At 52.3% G+C, this 20,610-nt stretch overlaps 8 protein-coding genes across 8 annotated transcripts; 4 read left to right on the top strand and 4 right to left on the bottom strand.

The window, feature by feature from the left end:
- Positions 1 to 84: 84 nt before the first annotated feature.
- RHO25_009502 (uncharacterized protein) lies at positions 85 to 1,053 on the top strand (the record flags this gene model as incomplete). The annotated part of the gene is made up of 1 exon (XM_023601037.1): positions 85 to 1,053. The coding sequence occupies one exon, from the start codon at positions 85 to 87 to the stop codon at positions 1,051 to 1,053; it is 969 nt and encodes a 322-aa protein (XP_023453948.1).
- A 154-nt stretch (positions 1,054 to 1,207) lies between these two features.
- Positions 1,208 to 2,860, bottom strand: RHO25_009501 (uncharacterized protein; the record flags this gene model as incomplete). Its single annotated transcript, XM_023601036.2, has 1 exon — positions 1,208 to 2,860. One exon carries the CDS (start codon positions 2,858 to 2,860, stop codon positions 1,208 to 1,210), a length of 1,653 nt encoding a protein of 550 aa, XP_023453949.1.
- A 431-nt stretch (positions 2,861 to 3,291) lies between these two features.
- Positions 3,292 to 5,929, bottom strand: VPH1 (H(+)-transporting V0 sector ATPase subunit a; the record flags this gene model as incomplete). The annotated part of the gene is made up of 2 exons (XM_023601035.2): positions 3,292 to 5,751; positions 5,801 to 5,929. 2 exons carry the CDS (start codon positions 5,927 to 5,929, stop codon positions 3,292 to 3,294), a joined length of 2,589 nt encoding a protein of 862 aa, XP_023453950.1.
- Positions 5,930 to 6,874: 945 nt separating this feature from the next.
- On the top strand, positions 6,875 to 8,927 carry RHO25_009499 (uncharacterized protein; the record flags this gene model as incomplete). The annotated part of the gene is made up of 3 exons (XM_023601034.2): positions 6,875 to 6,984; positions 7,037 to 7,380; positions 7,435 to 8,927. The coding sequence occupies 3 exons, from the start codon at positions 6,875 to 6,877 to the stop codon at positions 8,925 to 8,927; spliced, it is 1,947 nt and encodes a 648-aa protein (XP_023453943.1).
- A 79-nt stretch (positions 8,928 to 9,006) lies between these two features.
- RHO25_009498 (uncharacterized protein) lies at positions 9,007 to 10,629 on the bottom strand (the record flags this gene model as incomplete). Its single annotated transcript, XM_023601033.1, has 1 exon — positions 9,007 to 10,629. The coding sequence occupies one exon, from the start codon at positions 10,627 to 10,629 to the stop codon at positions 9,007 to 9,009; it is 1,623 nt and encodes a 540-aa protein (XP_023453944.1).
- Positions 10,630 to 10,985: 356 nt separating this feature from the next.
- RHO25_009497 (uncharacterized protein) lies at positions 10,986 to 11,576 on the bottom strand (the record flags this gene model as incomplete). The annotated part of the gene is made up of 1 exon (XM_023601032.1): positions 10,986 to 11,576. One exon carries the CDS (start codon positions 11,574 to 11,576, stop codon positions 10,986 to 10,988), a length of 591 nt encoding a protein of 196 aa, XP_023453945.1.
- Positions 11,577 to 12,073: 497 nt separating this feature from the next.
- Positions 12,074 to 12,850, top strand: RHO25_009496 (uncharacterized protein; the record flags this gene model as incomplete). Its single annotated transcript, XM_023601031.2, has 3 exons — positions 12,074 to 12,086; positions 12,141 to 12,509; positions 12,600 to 12,850. 3 exons carry the CDS (start codon positions 12,074 to 12,076, stop codon positions 12,848 to 12,850), a joined length of 633 nt encoding a protein of 210 aa, XP_023453946.1.
- A 1,403-nt stretch (positions 12,851 to 14,253) lies between these two features.
- RHO25_009495 (uncharacterized protein) lies at positions 14,254 to 20,520 on the top strand (the record flags this gene model as incomplete). The annotated part of the gene is made up of 1 exon (XM_023601030.2): positions 14,254 to 20,520. The coding sequence occupies one exon, from the start codon at positions 14,254 to 14,256 to the stop codon at positions 20,518 to 20,520; it is 6,267 nt and encodes a 2,088-aa protein (XP_023453384.1).
- Between the last annotated feature and the right edge of the window lie 90 nt (positions 20,521 to 20,610).

Raw genomic sequence — 20,610 nt, 5'->3', positions numbered from 1 at the left:
TACAAGTGAACACCAGCTTCCAGAAGACTGTTAAATCCTGACGAAACCCACTAAGGCTCCAGCGAAGCTTCGATATTTGCCACCATGGCACCCAAACCCACCTATACTTCTGATCAGATACATCAATACTACGACCGTATTCAACTCCCAGCCGAACATCGACATGAGCCAGGCTCAGCAAGCACCGCAATCGCTCAAGGACCCGGAGGACTGGAATATCTCTCTATACTCCAACGATACACATTGGTCAACATCCCATTCGAAAACCTAGCACTCCATTACGCCCGAAACAAAGTCGTCGACATCGATCCTCAAATCCTCTTCGGAAAAGTCGTTTCCAAGAAATCCGGACGAGGAGGCTATTGCATGGAAATGAATTGTCTCTTCTCCGTTATTCTTCGCACCCTAGGCTTCAAATTATACTCCACAAGCGGTCGAGTAAGCTCCGCAGCCTCCCCAGACGCCGACAATGCAGACGACGTACATTTTCTCGGATTCGCTCACCACATCAATATTGTTACCATCCAAGGCGTACGCTACCATGTTGATGTGGCGTTTGGTGGAGGCGGTCCTACGAAACCTTTACCACTTGAGGATGGAAGAGTTCATTCGAATACGAGACCTAGTCAGGAGGTTCGATTACGGTTCGATACCATTGGTGAGAATGAAAGTAATAACAAACTCTGGATCTATGAAATTCGAAGTCGTCCGGAGAAGCCTTGGTTGCCGCAGTATTGTTTTCCGGATGATTTGGAGTTTCATCCGGCGGATTTTGAGTCGATGAATTTTTTTACGAGTACGAGTTCGACTTCGTTTTTTACATGGATGGTTTTTGTTGTGAAGAGGGTTTTGAGTGAGGATGGGAGGGAGATTGTGGGGGAGTCGGTTATGATGGGGAGGAAGATGTATAGGAGGGTTTTAGGGATGAAGAAGGTTGAGGTGGAGTTTAAGACGGAGAGGGAGAGGGTGGAGGCGCTGGAGAAGGAGTTTGGGATTGTGTTGGATGAGCAAGAGAGGCGGGGGATTCTGGGGATGGCTTCGTCGATAGGGTGACGATGAAGCTCGATGTTTCTGAGGCTGTCGGTACTTTTTGCTTGATCCTACAGATGGCAAAATAGGCCGGTAGACTTTCAATTAGCAAGGCAAGATTTACGGCAATGGGCACGGGCTGAGACTTGCTAGCGGTGCATACTTCGTGTAGACTCGACTATGGACTCGACTTACTACGAGACAAGCTTTCTTCGTATTGGAGATACTGCTCAACTGAAGAGCTAGGTCTCTGGTTGTTGTTCCAAAATTGACTCATCGCCTTCAGTCGAAGGACCTCGAGATTCTTCGGAGGTTCTGTCTGGGAAGTCGCCGATGCTCTCCTCTCACGCTTAGTATATCGCCCAAGCTTGCTCCACGGTGCCAATAGCAACACGATCAACGGTGCCGACGCAAGCCACCCCGCTGCAGCGAACGCCATGTAGAGCCAGTTGCCGGAAGTTGTAAACCCTATCGTTTCGTAGTCGACCACAAATATAAGGACAGAGATTGCAGCCACGGCGGCTTGCAGCGCCCAGACCATAGCATGAAAGAGCTTTGAGCTGTACAGAAATGCCTTCAACTGGATCCGCTGAGGCGCCTGTGATGTGCGCGGGGGTGTCTGATATGTTGCCATGAATTGCAGGAAATATTTTTGGGAGTCGCCAACCGTTGTGCCCTCTGCTTGATACATATCCAAGCAAGCGCTGTAAGGATCTGGGTACAACGGCTCATCGTCTCTTGCTTTCAGCCAGATGTGCTCCGAGATAGATCCAAGAGGTTGGATGAGGAGGATCAGAGGCATCAATTGCCCAAATCCGATCTTGTTCTCTTGTTGGGCTAAATCTGGATTTATATCTTGCACCAGTTCACGTGGTATGATGATTTGCATGCATCCGAAGATGAGGCCCAAGAGGCTCACCCAGAGGGCTGCGTTGAACGATCCCAAAGTTTCGAGTACAGTGACAACAGGCAAGTACAGGGCCAGTCCAATTCTGAAAGCAAAGAGGCGTCTCCGTCCCCCTAATCTGTTGTAGCTCCGAGCCATTCCAACCAGAATCGCCTCGAAGAAACAGTCGATGGGATTGCGGAAATAATTGGCAAATGTGCTTCTCACTGGCATGAAGATGCCTCCCAACTTCCAAAGGTAGCTGATGAAGAGCACCACAAACGCCCAAACAGAGTCCGGATTCACTCCATCGCCATAAGTGGTGCCCCAGAAACATATCGCCGGCACGCCGAAGGCCGTCAGTGGCAGCTCAGGGTATGGAATCGGACCCGGGACTGGGGGTCTGACACTTATCACAGCCCAACTGTTGCTCACGGTGGGGACCAATGCCACAAGCAGCATAGCCAGAAGCGTCAACATTCCTATGAGTCTCCATGCCAGGACTCCGCGATGGTGGTAGAGCCATGGTCGTAGAATGGTCAAGGCAGATAGGTGAACAGAACTCGACATCCAAGCCAGATATATGACGATCTGGAAGTGGTAAACACTGATAGTGCCATTCCGCAGACCATAAAATCCAGCTCCGAGAATGGCGATTCCAGTGACGATTTGCTGGTCGCTGAGTGTGAGTATTGCTTTTCTCAGCGCGACATGTGCTCTTGGAAATCGTGCGGCTCGGGAGGGAATCTTGAGGACGAATCTGTCGACCGGACGCAAGAGGCCATCATCGACAAGGCCGGTGAAGTATGCAAACAGCACGGCACCAAGAGTCAGACAGGCCGAAAGGAGAAAAGCGACCAGGATTCCTGTCCCAGCAATGTCTGTGTCTGCGCTCGTTGCCACTCCAGTTCTGATCAGCGCGGAACAGTTTGCTGGACGCGCCATGGTCTTCTGGTTACAGTCGCCAGTCTGTGCTTGCCGGTGTGCTTATTTTCGCATGAAAGGCCTGTGGCGGAATCGAGTCATGCTGTATCCGTCTACGCCGCCGCGCCGCGCTTCATGCTCGATCTGCTTGCTGGTCATCGGTTGTGTGGTGCCATGTTTGCGCGCTCGGGAGATCGAGAAAGATCTCAGGCCGGTGTTGAGCTGTCTGTGTTAGTAACAAGGTTCGGCGGTCTTAAGGTTCGGCGAATATAGATCTATTCAGGGGTCTGGCTCGTGGCGCGGATGGCAGCTGTGCAGCACTAGCAGCGGCATTGTTCCGAGATGGTCTATGCTCGCAGGAAAGCAGTACTCTGTATGCTTGAGCGAAAAGTGAATGGACAGGTGGTGATTGATGTTTGTACAAGGTAGATCTACAGCTAGCTAACATTGCTCTACTTCAACTCTGTCAGCTCTTCGTCTAGCATCGCCTTGAAACTGAAAGGCTCAAACGCGACACCCTCGCCGATGAAGTGCTTGCTCATGGCCTCGACCCAATGCAAGCGGAGCGAATGCAACATGGCACTCGTTCCCTCCATGACAACCAACACTGCAATTGTGAGGGCAAACCAGAAGACAAAGGCAACAAAGATGACCATGATGCCGACTGCGCCTGTAAACCCGAATGCATTCTTGAGAGTCATGGTCCACAGCACGATGGACAGCTGCTGATGTGCCAGTGACAAGGCCCAGAGACGAAGATAGGAAGCTGTGTGAGAAACGCAGTTCAGGCAGAACTCGATGGTGTGGATGACCTGATGAATCATGACTTCGCTGAATTCAAATTCTTCATGATCTTCACCGTGGCCGATGTCCTGAGTGATGACTGCACCATCGAGGTCGCTCTCTGCGAAGCTGGGACGACCGGCGTCTCCGTTTGCGTGGCCAGACTCATCTTCGTCGTCCAAAGCACTGATGGTGGTAGTCTCCCCAATGCCACGGTAGCCTTGAGCGCGTGCCTTGTTGTGCTCCCATCTGAGGTAGAAGGGCTTCAAGAACAACATTATCGGCACCATGGCCACAGCAAGAAGAACCAAGACAATCTGCACTCCTCCTTGTCCAGAGTACAGGGGCTCTTCAACTTTGCCCGGTGACAAGAACATGTAGATGAGCATGTTCAACAAGTTAGGTGGTTGTTGGCCGATGGCGTACCAATCTGTTGCCCACTTCCAGATGATTGTCAGGACGAGGTACCCGAAAATGCCTTGGAAGAAAACCATGCCAGGAATGAAGTTGCCCCAGATGTCGATAGGAGTCTTAAAATGCCGTGCGTTGATGTATGAAAGGCACAGAGAGTAGGTCATGTGGGCCCAACCCATGATGATGGACAGCTTCATCTTGTAGCTGTTGCTGAACAGCAGGTCGTTGTCGGTGTCATGCCATCTCCAATCCATGCCGAACGGATATGTGTAGCCTTCCACGCGATGCGCTCTCACGGTTCCTCCTTTCGTGGAGTTGTAGTTGTCCGGGAAGTCCCATTCCCACATACTTTTGAATAATGGAATTTCCTTGGAGAAAGCATCGCAGTAGATCAATCCGGTATACATAGAAAATATGCCCATCATGAGCATGATATAACGACCGTAGAAAGCCATGCCGAAAAGCTCGTCTTGCTTGCCACGCTGCAGTGGTTTCTCGAAGTAGATCATGGCGGCGGCGGCAAGAGTCATGATGGCTCCGTGTCCAAAATCACCAAACATGACGGCGAACAGGAACGGGAAGGTAACAATGGTCGGCAGGCCTGGGTTGACCTCAGTGTACTTTGCGGTACCATAGGCATCGATAATCGTTTGGAATCCGAGGGTGAACTTGTTTGTCTTGTTGTAAGTTGGCGGTGTCTTCGAAGTCTTGATCTGGTTGACGATGGTCGGCACGGTGAGGCCGGCGCGATCGTTAACATCTTGCAGTGTTGACTTGATCAGTCCGAGATTGCAAGTTGGCGCCCATGCTTCTGCGACCAAAGTCTTGCGTGCCGGGTCGTAGGAAAAGGTGTTCAGCGTCTGGTAGACGCTCTTTTCTTTCTTGATCACAATCATCCATGCAGCGAGAGAGCGTCCGATTTGGGTGATCTCGGCATCCAGAGTCCTTTTGGTGTTTCCAAGAACATTACTCAAATCCTGCAGTCGGCTGTTCACCTCGTGGATCTGGTCACGGCGCAATTCGCTGTTCTCGTCCACATTGTAAATGTCCGCGCCCAAGCTCTCCGAGATTTTCCTGATCTTCGCAATGATTTCCTTTCCATGCGCGAATATGACAAAGACATTCTTGTGCACCTCCTCATTCTTCTCTGGGTCGAGAATAGCGTCTGGGATTTCGGACTGGTTCATATAAAGATTGCCACGCAGCGTGCGCCAAAGGATACGTTCAAAGGCACCCATCCGCTCGCGAGGGATGACTCCAGCAACGAAGCCAATGTTCATCACACTGAAGCTCTGTTGTCCACCTTCGGCATTTCCGTTGGCGTTCTCAACATCCCGCAGAAGTGGCGCATCGTCTGACGAGTCGATAGACTGGCGGATCTCCTCAGTCTGGCCACGGGCACGATCAAAGAAGCCGCCAGCCTCTCGCAGTACCCATCGCCACTCTGTGAGCTCGGTCTCGCGCTTTTTCAAGGTCTCGTAGCTCTCGTTCAAGCTCTGAATGCGCTGTTCCAAGCTCTGGCTGCGGTCTGCCAGCTCGTCGATCTCCGAGGCAGAGGGTGCAGCAAAGGTGTTGCTGAATTCGTAGATGGAACGCATCTCAATGCTGTTCTTCTCGATCTGCGAGCGGAAGTAGTTGAGCTGGCGTTCGACATTGTCCAGTCGGCGAATCTCCTGTGTAAAGGTACGCTGGAAGGCAGTTGTTTCGGGGTTCAACTGCTCATAGTCAGTAGGTGAGTTTGTCATGCATTCTTCACTCTCGTACATCGCGGAACTGCATCACGCCCAGCTCTCCGAGAGCAGAGACAACCTCGCGCCCGATCTCGTTGGCCACGTAGAGCTGCGTCAGGGTCATCTCCTGCGACCGGAAGAGGGATTCCTTCTTGCCCGCCATGGCTGCTGATCTCCTCCGTGGGCTGCGGACGAGACGATGGGATGAGGTGGATGGGAGATGGTGGTGGTGTTGAGGCGACGTGCAAGCAGGCTAGGTGTAGCCTGGCGGATGATGCGTTTCATGCCGTGCACGTGATCTGACTTTGATGCCTCAGGCTGTTTGCCCTGCTCCTTGTACCAAAACTTCCCACGACCCTGCCATTCGCTGTTCACTCATCAACCATCGCACTCCATGCCCTGTATGATGCGACGAAATGATAATGCTAACACGCATGCTTATCGTCGACCTCGACCGCTGGGGTAGCGACTTCCTGAAGCGGTAAATCGGTGCACAACTCCGTGCACGAGGTCAAGTCTTTCGGAGGGCAGTACCGACGGCATCGACAGCATCGTCTCTCACGTGCAGCTTCACAAAGCGGAGGATCAGACCAGACGATGCATATCGCAGAATGTGCGGAGCGAGTCGCTTGAATTGACACGACGCGGGTGGCAGCACTCCGCATTGCACAACAGAAGTGGCCAGGCAACACCACATTGAGCCGGCACAATTCAGCCACGAGCGAGACATCATAGAATGTGCGACTCAGTCGAATATGTCGCGAATCAGACGCGTTGGTTAACGTACTTAGCGGCCACTCCGGATAGCTCGCAGCATGGATGGCAAGCATTCGTTATTACACTTGCACGCGTTGCGCGCACTCGTTCGCCGCAGCTGCATCAGGTGGGGTGTCTGAGTCCAGCTCTGCCTCGGCGCCCTGATACGAGCATCCTTCAAACATAAAACCCAACTTGTGCACGCACACTAGACGATGTGAGCAGCTTCTTCGATTTGAATCTATTCCTTCTGATTGTCAAGTCAATCACCCAGTTGTGCACCCCATTCTCTCCCTTTTCGCCCTCAACGCCCAGCCCAGGACAGCGAGGACGCCCCACATACTACTAGCACATGGTCTTGGACCGAATAAGATCGATACTGCGGCATTTAAATCCTTCCACCATGGCAACAGCAGAAGTGCTAGACAAAGTTGACATTCTTGGCCCCCAGCCGAATCAAGTGTATGTCTCAACGTTGCTGTGATTTGGAATGTGCTTATTGACCTGTGTGTAGTAATCTTCAAGCAGACTTTGACAAAGTCGAGCCAGCTCCTCCGCCCTTCGATCCGGTTGCTTTGAAAGAAAAGTACATAGCGGAACGCGACAAACGCCTTCAACACGGTGGCGGTATCGATCAATACCGTCTTATTGAAGAGAAAGGCCAGTTCTCAGACTACCTCAAGGACCCATGGAGTCAGCCCTTCGAACGAGATCCAATCACTGAGGTCGACGACGTGGTGATCATAGGCGGAGGGTATGGCGCACAGCTTGTTGCAGTGCGCTTGATCGAAGCAGGTGTCTCTAACATTCGTCTCATCGAAAAAGCTGGCGATTTTGGAGGCACTTGGTACTGGAATCGTAAGCACTCCTCATAACCTGGGGAATTTTGTAAGATTACTAACGTAGCGGCAGGGTATCCTGGAGCACAATGCGACATTGAATCGTACATCTACATGCCGCTCCTCGAAGAGCTCGGCTATATGCCAACAGAAAAGTACGCTCGAGCTAAAGAACTTCTCAAACATTCTGAGATGATCGGCCGGAAGTACGGGCTATACGAACGCACACTTTTCCAAACAGAAGTACATGAACTACACTGGAACGAGGACTCGGCAACATGGTCAGTCAAGACAAGCCGTGGTGATGACATCCGAGCGCGTTTTGTTATTCCTGCTGCAGGCCCACTGCACCGTCCCAAGTTGCCTGGCGTGAAGGGCATCGAAGACTACAAAGGTCATAGCTTCCATTCTTCTCGTTGGGATTACAACTACACAGGTGGTGATAATTCTGGAGACCTGCACAAGCTCGGCGACAAGCGAGTTGCAGTAATTGGCACAGGCGCTACAGCAGTTCAAATTGTGCCCAATGTGGCCAAATATGCCAAGGAGCTTTATGTCTTCCAGCGCACTCCTTCTTCGATCGATGTCCGAGGCAACCGCCCAACAGACCCAAATTGGGCCGCTAGTCTGAAGCCCGGCTGGCAGAAGGAGCGTATGGACAACTTCAACATCATCGTCAACGGCGGTGTGGTGGAAGAAGATCACGTTCAAGATGGATGGACTGACATCCTACACAAACTTCTCGCAAGACGAGCTGCGGACATCACGGACCCGGAGAAAGCAGCGGCAGAGCGTCAACTGGCCGACTTCGAGAAGATGAACGAGGTGCGAGCGCGTGCAGACTCGGTGGTGACGAACAAGGAGACCGCCGAAAGCCTGAAACCCTGGTACAATCAGCTTTGCAAACGCCCATGCTTCCATGATGAATATCTACAAGCATTTAACCAGGACAACGTTCACCTGATCGACACCAAGGGCCTGGGAATTGAGCGCATCACGGAGAAGGGTATCGTGGCCAATGGTAAAGAAGTCGAGATTGACTGCATCATCTACGCTACAGGGTTCGAACTGGCCACAGACTGGAGTCACAGGACCAACATGGAGATCTATGGCCGAGACGGTCAAACAATCACAGACTGCTGGTCTACTGGCGCATCAACCCTTCACGGTTGGACGACCCGAGGATTCCCAAATTGCTTCTTCGTATCAATTGTACAAGCTGCTCTAACTCCGAACTTCGTCCATGTCACTGGAGAGCAGGCGACACACCTCGCGTACGTAGTTTCAGAAGCTATGAAGAAGAACGCTCGAACAGTGGAGCCGACACGCGAGGCCGAGGATCAGTGGGTTGCGACTATTGAGAAGCTTGCACTTCTGAGAGCAAGTTTCTTGCAGGAATGCACGCCCGGCTACTACAACAACGAGGGCACACCAAGCAAAACAGGGGCTCGCAATGCAAGTTACGGTGGTGGCTCACCGGCATTTCTGAAGATTTTGGAAGATTGGCGAGCCGATGGCAAGATGGAAGGTCTCGATCTGAAGTATTTCGAAGACAAGTCTGCATGATGAATGCGCTTTATACAGCATCTGAAGTGAATTCTTATTCCATATCGAACATACAATCTCCCCAGTGGTTGACTTCCATTCAATTGGCCATCATCAACTTGTAACGTTCTCGCCCCTTTCTCCATTCTTGCGATCTCCCCTCCACCTGCTGCCCATTCGCCGCAGCTTGACAATAAGTCCCGACCCCGTTAGGAGCCCTTTGCCTGTCAGCCACTATTCGTGCAAGCAGCCCTCTTGCTGGAATTCGCCCCACTGGCCAGAAATCTAAACACTGTGAAATAAGTCGCAACAGTTTCGGCGAGTATCTTGCTCTGGCCGTCCGATCCGGGGCATAGTAGCTTGCGCGCCCACCCATGTATTGCTTTTGATCACCTATAGGAGTTTCATTAACAAATTCCAGCATCACCAAGCCCATGGCCCACACGTTCGTGTGCGATAGGATTTTCTCGGGTTGGACTTGACCAAGTGGTCCGCGGCCTTTGATGTTTATTTTCTGCTCAGGGGCCAAGAAAGGTGGTGTACCGGTGTGTTGCATGGTATGTGGATTCGTGTCGTCGTATTGAGAAGTCTCGATTGCGAGTCCAAAGTCTGCTAATTTTGCTTCCGGGTATGCTGGGAAATAGTTCGGATTGGGAAGATCGAGGAATATGTTTTCTGGTTTGATATCGCGATGTACGATCTGTTTCTCATTGGGATCGCCATACGAATCTTCCATTGCTACGCATTGTTGAGCGAGTTTTTCGAATATGTACCAGAGTATGGGCTCTGGCACTGGATCTGACCATTCGAATTGGTTCTGTAGGTCCATGAGGTCGCCGAAGGGACAGTATGAAATCTTGTACTCGCATACGAAGGGTTTCCAGCTACATTGACGAATTCGGACGAAGCTGCCTTGATCTTTTTCCCAACACTTGTTCTGTAGCCAAAACTCATTTGGTACGGGAATGCCATCGTCGTTCTGTATCCAATGTCTCTTGTTGTTGTATTTTTCAGGTTCTTCCACATCACGCTTGAGAACGTATCGGTCCACCAGGCGTCCGGCTTGATTGTATGCTACCCATAGAGACAGTTTATTCCCCTTGTTTGGTGCAATGTTTATTGCTTGTGTCCAGATCTTCCCCTCGTCTGCCTCGACGAAGAGGGAGGTGGTCTTTTTTACGCTAGAGGGCGCCATGCGAGCGACAAATTCCGGACTGCCGCAGTAGTCCTTGAGCCTTTGCAAGCGCGGATTCCAAAGCTCGAGATAGTCGTTATATGTTGCGAGATCATCCCAGAGGCGTTTGAAGATGTGGTCCAACTTGTATTTGACGTATCCATACGTAAGCTCGGAGAAAATTCGACTGACTGTCTGCAAGCAAAACATATAGCTCTCTTGCACCCGCATGTAAGCCTGAAGCTCGTTGACTTGCTCGTCGTGTAGGGCGACAACAGGCCAAGTCAGCATGTTTGGCCATTTCCCATCCTCCCAGTCTCCATCTTCTTCCATATTCAATAAGATTGAATCAGCATCTAGAGTATAGGCCAAGGCGTCTTCCGCCTGCTTGGCCAACTCTGCGAAGCGGGTGCGGTCTTCTGGAGTGATTGACTGCTCCCATCGTTGCTCTGCTTCGTGCCTATAGGAATGCAGGTTGTGTCCATCGACAGTTTCTAGCGCCCACTTAAGGTGTTCTCGGAACGCATCGAATTCTGCGTGTTGCGACATGGCTATGGCCTAGGGCAATGTCGTATTCGTGAACTTGTGATATTGTGCACATATTCGAGTACCGCGAGTTCATCGAAACAGGGATCTATCAGTTCAAAGGCTTTGTTCTTTGTGATGTCCAGATCCGGCCGGGTACATTCATAAGCACAAAAGCGTAACCAAGAACGACAATTCGTGCAAGAATGAAAGGAATTGAATGAATACTGTTTCCCGTATCGATTCTTGCCAAGAATTGAAACACATCTCCGCAATCGACTGTTTAACTACGAATCGGTGGCCCTGCCTGAAGCATGCAGTACGAAGTGCAAGACAAATCGGCAAGACAGCGGACATGATCAACCTTCCACGAGGTGAGATCAACTCCGCGAAACTGTCAGTCCCTGCAGAAAGTCGTTGGCAGCGTCCTCATCTTCAGTTGTAGTGAGTGAGGTCACTTGAATGTGGGCAGCCTCATCGGCATCCGAGTCCGTTGCTGGAAAGCTTTCCTGGGCAGCTTCTACAGCACGCGCTTGTTCCGGGAAGAACGTATCGCACGCCACAGTATCGAGATATTGCTTGCATCGAACAATCTTCTTCCCATCCTCAGTGAATTCGATCATCCAGATGACTTCCATCACAACTTTCTCGAATGGAGCACCCAAGAGCTGTTCGGCATTCTCAAGTTCCAGCTGATACCACAGCCAAGCTTTGCGCTTTTTGGGGTCGATGACACTGTCCAAGAGGCGTTTGTCGGCTTCGATGGATAGTCTGTCGAGATGAGAGCTGAAGTAGTGCGTATAGGTCGGGTTGTCCAGCTCTCCAATCGGAATATCGTGCGGTATCTCGTCTTGCAAGGGTGCATAGGTTGCTTCGAATTCAGCTGCCAGATATTGATCGCGGGTCTCGTTCCCGACAGAGGCGACGAAGCCCAGAGCCGTCTCTTCGATGGTTGCGTAAAGTTCTTGCATTTTCAGCTCCGTCAGGGTATAGGTGTCTCAATTCCTGCGGCTTTGCCTCGATGCACTCTGTTTGTTGAAGACACTTGAACATTTTGATTCGTGCAACTTATTGACAGCTTATTGACAGCTTCTTGCGGTTTTGGCTTTGTGCTCATCCCCATTCTGGGGGTTGAGCATCATGCTGTGAAATTAGCCACGCGTCAAAGGCATTGCCCGCGACGATCCTAGCCATGAGCTATCGTACGGTGCCAGATGGTCGGCGTGCGGAAGCGCGTTGTGAGATGATGACGTGTAAAGATCGCGTTTGCTATGGCACGTGCGAAGGTGGGAAGTGGAGCTGATGTGGGTCTATACCACACGCGCTAGGCAGGGGACCTACGATCCTCCATCACATGCCGACGCAACATAATCACCTACACCTTCGCGCACCGCACACACCCATATCATCACCAAAACGCACATCCAAACATCACACACCACACTCAGAGCTACAGTGACAGCCCACCATGCCTGCAGGAGGTACAGTGTATCAGCTTCGCGTACGCGACAGACACGCCGACTGACGTGCTGCAGAACCGCCGCCAGGCACACCACTTGCGCCAAGTGTCGAGAAAGCCTACTACCGCAAATGCATTCAGTTGAAACGCCGCCTCAACGAAGTCGAATCTGCGAACGATGACCTCAAAATCAGACGAATGCGACTAGACCGATCCATCATGAAGATGCGCCTAGAGAGAGCATTCTTGCTAGACGAGCTTCGAAAGCGCGCAGAACCGAACATTGACGGCAGCGATGGTAGTGGTGATGAGGGGATGCAGACTCCGCCTCCAGACAGGCCATATCGTGACAAGAGACGGCGACAACAATCGAGCTCACATGGGCAAGGTGCGGCGGCACCATCAAACACGTTCCAACACGTGCAGTACGCACCGCCAGGTGCCGGTATGTCAACTGAACCCCAATCGTCTGCGCCAACGCCTTTAGTGCAAGGGCCCAATGGACAATTGGTCCATGCTAACGCAATGTTGGAAGATGGACGATTCGCATACGTAGACCCCGCTCCTGCACGCACGCTGCCCAGTCAAGGCTCCGCGCCTGCCCTTCCCCACGGCTCCCCATATGGGCCACCCCCTACTGGCATACCTAGTGGCACTAGCCAGGCGAACGGCGAGGCAGGAGGAGAGACAGCGGAGGGAGTGAAGGACGCACAAGAGAACGGAGATAGATCCGCAGAAGTTGAGGCTACCCGTGGAGGAGGTGGCTTCTCTGCCATCAACTCATAGCCTCGGACAAGAGCACGGACGATGGAGTCAGAGGGATGTACTTTTATTGGGGTCATGGTACCCGCAGCATTGGGACGGCGCACAGGTCATGTCGCCATAGTGCACGCGGGTGGATATCATTTCACGATGACCAGCATTCGGAAGGGACAGGCTGGTGGTGTGGTGTCTCTACGAAAGAGATCTGAGCATCACCATGTACTGGCAATGCGCACCACAGCCGCCACTTTCAATGCTTCACTTTTCGCGGATATTGCGAACATCGGAACGGCTGGCAAGCATTACAGATTGGCGGGACCGATATTTCAGCGTCTCGATGCACATTGCAGAACGGAACAGGTCTGTTGTCAATGCTGCAGATACATCGGCGTGCCTACATAAAGCGAGCTCGTGAACGAGTCTGTTCTCGAGTCTGATGCTAGGAGGCAGCCACTGAGGCAGGCGGCGAAACAGGCTTGGAGCACAAAGTCGATGCAGTAAGCATTCACATAGTCACGAAGACGCTCGGTACGCAAGAATCATTGCTCCCGTACTGGCTCATCTCGTATCAAGACACCGACACTGTACCTTCTGAGATTGTACTCTTCGTGCATCCAAATCACTGTTTTAAAGCAGATGGGTCGAACTCTCCCACTGCGTCTCATGTAAATGATCGATCGCTGTGAGCCATACTTGCGCTTTACCAGAGCCAAACCAGTTCGATCCAACTCAGTTGCGTAGAGGGCGCAGCACCGTCATCTTGCCCTTGCTTGAAAGCGACTAGTTAGCCTGCTGCTGGCAAACTTGTTCAGTTCAAGCCAAGATTGGACCGAAGCAAGGCAAGGGTTGGTGGGCAATGCTTGCGTTGTCGTTCGGCCAGCTGAACGCAAGTTTACTCAATGACGGCGCGTGCAGTGACAGCACACAATGTCGATATGCCGGGTGAAGACGGCCAGGCAAGGTCAGGTCGGAGGTACGCACCGCGCCGAGACCCAGTCTCGGGCCAGCAGTGGAGAGAGCCATCAGCTACCCAGCCTCACCACGAACATGCCTGCATCAACCTTCAACATGTCATAGTCATAGATTGCTCACTTGAGAGCCGGTAGTACCCCATTTCACAATTTTCGAGCTTCTTCACATTTCACTCCCTATTCTCATTTGTCTATTGGACAGTGCGATATGCTTTCGTAACTGACTCGGCATGAACCGACGTGTAGTCACTCTGCATACTCACTAGCTTGGATCCTGCATTGGGCTGGACAGTTCTGCATTGGCTTGTCCTCTTGGGCTAGAAAGTACTTGTAATCCATACAGACCGCCATCCGCGCGAACAGGCATTCTTCCGAAATAGACGCCCAAGGCGTAGCATTGCCGACCCACGATGGCAAGATCACCAGCTTGGTCATAGTCTGTCAAGCACTGGAACGATGAACGATTCTGGCATCTTGCGCTCAGCCAGTGGCTCCTTTCACGTTAGTTCTCGGCCGCCCTCGCGAGCATGGAGCGATTCTACCGAGCGACCAGAGTCATCGCATTCAACGGTGGTGGGAGGACCGAGGAGTATCAGTCAAGAGATTGAGCACATAAAGAGGTTGATTACGCGTGCCGAAAGCAACCGACAGCAGATATCTGGTAGCATAACCGCTGTGGTATTCAGGAACAAGAAACAGGAGCCTGTGGTGAAGGAGCACATATTCCACGAGCTCGATGCTCTGAAGAGGAGAATTAAGTATGAACAGCAACAAGCTGCAGAGAAGGCGAAGGAACAGGAGCATGCGCTGGTCAGGAGGGCGAGCCAGATTGATCCTGGGACTGAGAGTGAGAGTGAGGTTGAAAGCGTGCTCGACGAGCGCGACGAAGAGCTAGAGAAGGCGAATGAAGCCCTGGAGATCCAAAGGGAGAGGTTCGAAAGCCTTCTGGAGAACGCTGAAGAGCGCGTGGATCTGTTGACAGGGCAAAGAGACGCCTTGCATTTGGAGAAAGCGCATTTGGAAGAGACCTTTCAAAGAGACAAGGACCGACTGGAGCGTTTACTCAATGACGAGCGAAACAGACTACAGACGGAAAAAGCGAAATTGGAGCAGGAGCTGAAACAAGAGAGAGACAACCGCGACCATGTCTTGCAGAGCGCAGAAGAGCGATTGGATCGCTTGACTGAGGAGAAGGAGATTGCGAAGGCTCGAACAAATCATCTTGTAGAGGAGCGGGATCTTTTGAAATCCGAGCTAGAGAAACTGGCCACTGAGACGGGCAAACTGGAAGCTGATGTTGTTCGCGAGAAGGAGAGGCTCAAGGGTGAGCTTGGAGATACGAAAGCGCAGCTAACACGAGCGACGAAGGAGAAGACTTCGCTCAACAACGAGCTGGAAGCAACTCGGAAATGGGTTGAAGAGCTGAATGCAAAGATTGAGGATGGTGCGCGCTCTTTGCAGGAGAAGTCAAAGGCCTTTGACGATCTCCGAACCGAGAAGCGAAGCACAGATGTTGCGCACAAGTCTGCTCAGGAGGAGATCTTACGACTGCACGCACTCAAGTCGGATGTCGAGGCTTCACTTCGGGACACTAGCGCGAAGCTATCAAAGCTGGAACGCGAGAACAAAGACGCTGCTGCATACCTGGAGAAGTTCACTGCTGAGCGTAGTGACGCTGAGAAGGCTTTGCAGGAGAAGCTCCAAGACGCCCACGGTCGCTGCAACAGTCTGACTGCTGAATTGGCCCAACGAGAAAAGCTGAACATGGACCTAGAACAGAAACTGAGCGCAGTCGAGACCAAGCACGAAACGGCCACAAAACATGCTGTCGACCTTGGTCTCAAGTACAAAGAGGCCACGAAGACCGCTGACGAGCTCAGAGCCACGCATGAGGTGGAACTCGAGCGCGTCCGTAACGAAGGGGCTGCCAGACTCAAGGAAAGTGAAGATCAGCACGCTTACGAGAGTGCAGAGCTCAAGGATGAGTATTCGAATCAAATGGATCAGCTTCGCAAAGAACATGCCCAGAACCTCCTCACTAGCCTGCGCACCGAACGCGAATCAGCGCAGAAAGAAGCTCAGGTGGAGCTGAAAGGTGCCAGAGCTGCTCACGCCGAACAGCTTAGAACCAAAAGCGCTGGGTTGGACGAGGTCAAGAATAGCTTAGAAGAACTACGCAAGAAACGTGATGATTCGCTGGAGGAGGCATCGTCCTTGCGTAATGCGCTCGAAGTCTTACAGCAGCAAAAAGGCGAGATCGAACAAGCCAGTCGGAAACGTCTCACTGATACCGAGGCCTCGCATGCTGAGACGATGCAGCAAGAAAGGACGAGGACCCAGCAACAAATTTCTGAATTGCAACGACAACTGCAAGAGAAACAGACAGCTCACGAGCAGACTTTGATCTCGATCAAATCTGAACATGAGGCCGAAGTACGACAGCTGGTGGCGAAGCATACTGAGGCAACTAGTGCTGCTTCGACCGCAGCGGAACAGAAAGTATCAAAGCTCGAGGAAGACCACCAGAGGACAATAGCAAGTCTAAAAGACGTGCACGTAGCCGCACTCGAGTGCAAGACCACGGAGCATGGCAAGGCGCTGGCGGACTTAGTCGCTGAACACGAGCAGGACCGACAGGAAGCACGGGCCAGGCACGAGGAGGCAGAAGCAAAATTGCGGGGAAAACTCGAGGAGGCAACGTCTCACTCGACAGGTACTGCTGCGACCCATGAAGGAGCCCTGGCGGAACTACGCGCGGAATACAGCAAAGAACTTCAGGCCCTGAGAGCTCAGCATCACGCTCAACAGCAAGCTAAGGAGAGAGACGTGAACGATCTGAAGGAAGAGCTTGCTCGCGCTCACGAAGAAGCCCTGGCGAAAGCGCGTGCGGAGCATGGCGATGAACTGACCAGGCTTGAGGCCCAGCACCATGCACATCAGCACGCTAAGGACAAGATCGTGCGCGATCTGGAGGAAGATCTTAGCCGGCTGAGGTCCGAGCACTTGTCGGCCATCAATGCAAGTCGTGAGCACGGCGAGGGCGTGAAACGTGACCTGGTTGCCGAACACGAGAAATTGACACAACAGATTCGTGATGCCCACGCTGAAGAACTGCAGCAGGCTCGACTCAAATGGGCTGCCGAAATCGAGGATCTCCAAACAAAGAGTGCAACGGAGAAGGACCAATTGCGCCAAGAAGTCGAAGACGCATTGTCGCGCGTAGGCAAGGCACAAGCAGCCCATGATGCTCTCCTCGAGGACTTGAAAACCAAGCACAGCGCTGAACTGGAAGCTATCAACGCTAGTCTGAGTGATGAGGCCGCCCGGCATCAGCAGACAGTCGCTGCCCACGATGCAAAACTAGTTCAACTTCAGGCGGAGCACAGTGAAGCGATTGGGACGATCAAGTCTGAACATTCCGCGCACATCGATGCCATCAAGACCGCGACGCAGGAATCTGTGGAACGTGACCACAAAGCTGCGATTACAAAGCTTACTCAGGAACACGAGGAAGAATTGGCTAGACTGCATGAACGATCAAACAAATCGGACCGTGATCGCGAAATGGACCATCATGCCGAGCTGGCAGAGACGCGTCAAAAAGGCGAGTCACAATTGGAGGACCTTCGTAGTGAGCACAGTCAGGCGCAGGCAGCTGCAGAGTCCATGCACAGAGAGGCTCTTCACCAATTGCAAACTGGACATGATCAGCAGCTCAAGATACTGGCCAGCCAGCATCAACAACGATTGGACGATCTGCGTTTAACCCTTACAGAACGACAGAGTAAGCGTGAGCAGGAATTTGAGGCGAGCAAGAAGGCTGCGGCAGACGACATCGAGAGGATGCGTCACGACAACATGAAAGCACTGGCGATTGCGAGAGCTGAAGGCGGATCAACACTCGAGGCAAGATTGGCAGAAGCAGCAGCAAAGGCCCAAGTTGAAATCACGACGATGAAATTCGAGCACGACAAAGCACTTTCAGAGGCACAGCACGAGCTTGAACGACTTCGGAGTGAGCACGAACAAGCGCTTGCGAGTGTCAGACTTGCACTTGAGGGAGAACTCGATGCTACGAGAAATATGCACCGCAAGTCTGTTGATGAACTGCAGGCGACGCTCAAGGTGCAGCTTGATGAAGCAAAGACCAGCCACACCAGAGCTATTGCAGAGCACGACAGCACGTGGGCCAACAAATTGAAGGAACTGCAGGCTGAACACGCACAGTCTTTGACGGAGCTGCTTTCCAACAACGATGCATCCGCTGCTTCAAAGCTTAAGGAGTTAGACCAACTACATGCCGACGCAATATCAAAAGCAATCGCTGACGCTCGCCGTGAGGCTGACGAGCAGGCTGCAGCTGCTGAGGAGCAACACAAGACCGCTCTTGAAACTGCAGTCCAAAAGGCGCGGTCTGGCAGTCAGGCTGAAGTCCGGAATCTCAAAAAGCGTCACCAAGACGCAATGTCACATATTCGTCAAGCAGCTGAGAAGGCGTCAGGAACACAGCTTCAGGAGTTGGAGCGTGTTCACCGTAAGGATCTGGAGCTGGCGTTGAACGAGGCGAAGGAAGCCGCTGAACGCGACCGTAATTCACTTCTCGCCTCGCACGAAGATGCTCTGACACAGGAGCGCGCTCGCACCTTGGAAGCTCAGCGAACAGAAATGGCACGCCTCACGGAGCAACATCGTGCTAGTTTCGCCGATTTTGAAGCACGTACGCGTCTGCAGCGAGAGACTGAGGGAGCGTCTCGAGAAGCAGCATACAAAGCTGAAGTCGAGGCTTTGCAGGCCAGACTTGATGCTACCATGACTGGCCAGGCTGAGGCCGAGCGATCTCTTGCTGCTCTCCGTCAACAGCTCGTGACTGCTGATAAGCGCATTGCAGACGCCAAATCTGGCAACGAGGCACAGATCGCAGCTCTTGTCAGCGAGAAGGACGATCTGACTACGCAACTAGAGCAGGTCCAGTCATCGCTGCGTGAATTGCAGCGTAAGCACTCTGGGGGGTCTGCCACGCCTCGAGCGTCAGTCGCGATTCGCGAAGAAGTTGCGGAATTGGTTGCACAAGTCAACACGCTTGAAGAAGAACGTTCGACCATGCAAGCAATGCTCAAGAAAAGGCAGGAGGAAAAGAACGAAGTTTCACGGCAGAATGAATTTCTGGTCAAGGAGCTGGAGATGCTCCTGCAACAACGTTCTAGGCCGAGAGAAAGTTCACGAAGCTCTTCAAACGCCTTGGTGCAGACTGAGGACATGCCCGTCGAGCCCAAAGCAGACATGGCTTCATTCACGCCGATCAAAGCCGCACGCCGCAACACGAGCTCGTCAAGGCCCATGACACCTTTAAGTCCAGGCGTCAGACAAGCTCGCGCGGACGTTGAGGCAGCATGGCAATCGCGTTCTTTCGAAGACTATCTCGATAATGCCCGAGCAGAGTTGTCGGAGCTTGGCAGTGTGATCAGCGCCAACGAGGCCTTGTTCGCACGTAAGATCGATGAGCATGTTAGTGGACTTCAACGAGCCAAAGACGAACTGCAGGCAGATTACAACGCCAAAGTCGCAGCTCTCGCGAAGGACAAGGACACAATGGAGCAAATCATCAGCTCCGAACAGCACGCTCAGTTCGTGAAAGACCGCAAGAAACTTATTGCGAAATACGGCGCAGACTTTCAAGACCCGGCCGAACGCTCGGCAATGCTGACCAGCCTGCCTATGGATACTGCTGTCGCGCTTCGTACAGCTGAACAAAAGCTGGTCGACGATTACAACAAACGCATCACAAAACGCAAATCTCAAATAGCTCTGAAGCACGCTGAGGAGTTCCAGAACATCACGCGAGACTACGATCGGCGCGTTTCCGTACTCTTGAATACTAGGTCACGGCTGGAAGGAGATCTTTCTATGGATCCATCGAAATTCGAAGCTGCATACGGAGACATCACGAACAAGTCCGAACAGCTGTTTGCCGAGCGTAAGAGCAATATTGGCGCGCCACGTGCAGCCAGAAAGAGCGACGATGTGCCAATCCTCAGTGGTCATGCGAGCATGCAAAGTCAGAGTTCGCCCCATCTGCCGTTCAAAGATTTGGAAGTCGACCGGGCGAGGCCAAGAACGCGTGAACGCACGAGTAGTCCTCGTACCGAGCAATCTCTCCCTCGATCGAGTTCAAGGCCACGAGAATTCTTCCCTGGCAGTAGGGATTCTCCAGAAGCGACTTCACAGCCGATGAAAGCTCGACGCGGCTCGAACAAGCACCCTCCCGTGCCTCAACATTTCCTGATGCGCACCAAGGAGGCCGCTGACTTCTTCGCTCCGCCAAGAGTTGTCTCGGACGCCTCTCCCGAACCAAACATTCCGCGCACCCCACGAGGCAGACCTCAGAGCAGAGCCGATTCCAGGATCAACCACTCGCTGGGCTATGAGCCTTCCGTGGCAGAATCACAACAAGCTGCATACGCTGACCGAAGGATCGTTTCCCTTCAAGAAAAGTCTCCTAGCATCTTACGCAAGATCAAGGACAAGATCTCGCCAGTGAGCTCTAGACCAAGCAGCTCGTCTGGCAGACCCTCCTCTTCATCTGGGAATACTCCGTCAAAGTCAAACTCGAAGTCTTGGAAGCCTCATATACACAAACGTTCCAAAAGCAGACATTTGTCGAGTGGGATGATATACTACAACGACCCTGCGAAACATCCTCCACCGACCACATATCACTCCTGATTCTGTTTTGTTTTGTTAACATAGCGCGGCGTCGATGGGAAAATCTGGATGAAAATGTGTTCATGTCTGGACGATACTGATTTTTCACTT

This window comes from Cercospora beticola, chromosome 6, assembly GCF_033473495.1.
Source record: "Cercospora beticola chromosome 6, complete sequence".
Classification (NCBI taxonomy): Eukaryota; Fungi; Ascomycota; class Dothideomycetes; order Mycosphaerellales; family Mycosphaerellaceae; genus Cercospora; species Cercospora beticola.
The sequence above is the reverse complement of the archived record's forward strand: the minus strand, read 5'-3'. Positions and strand labels throughout refer to the sequence as shown.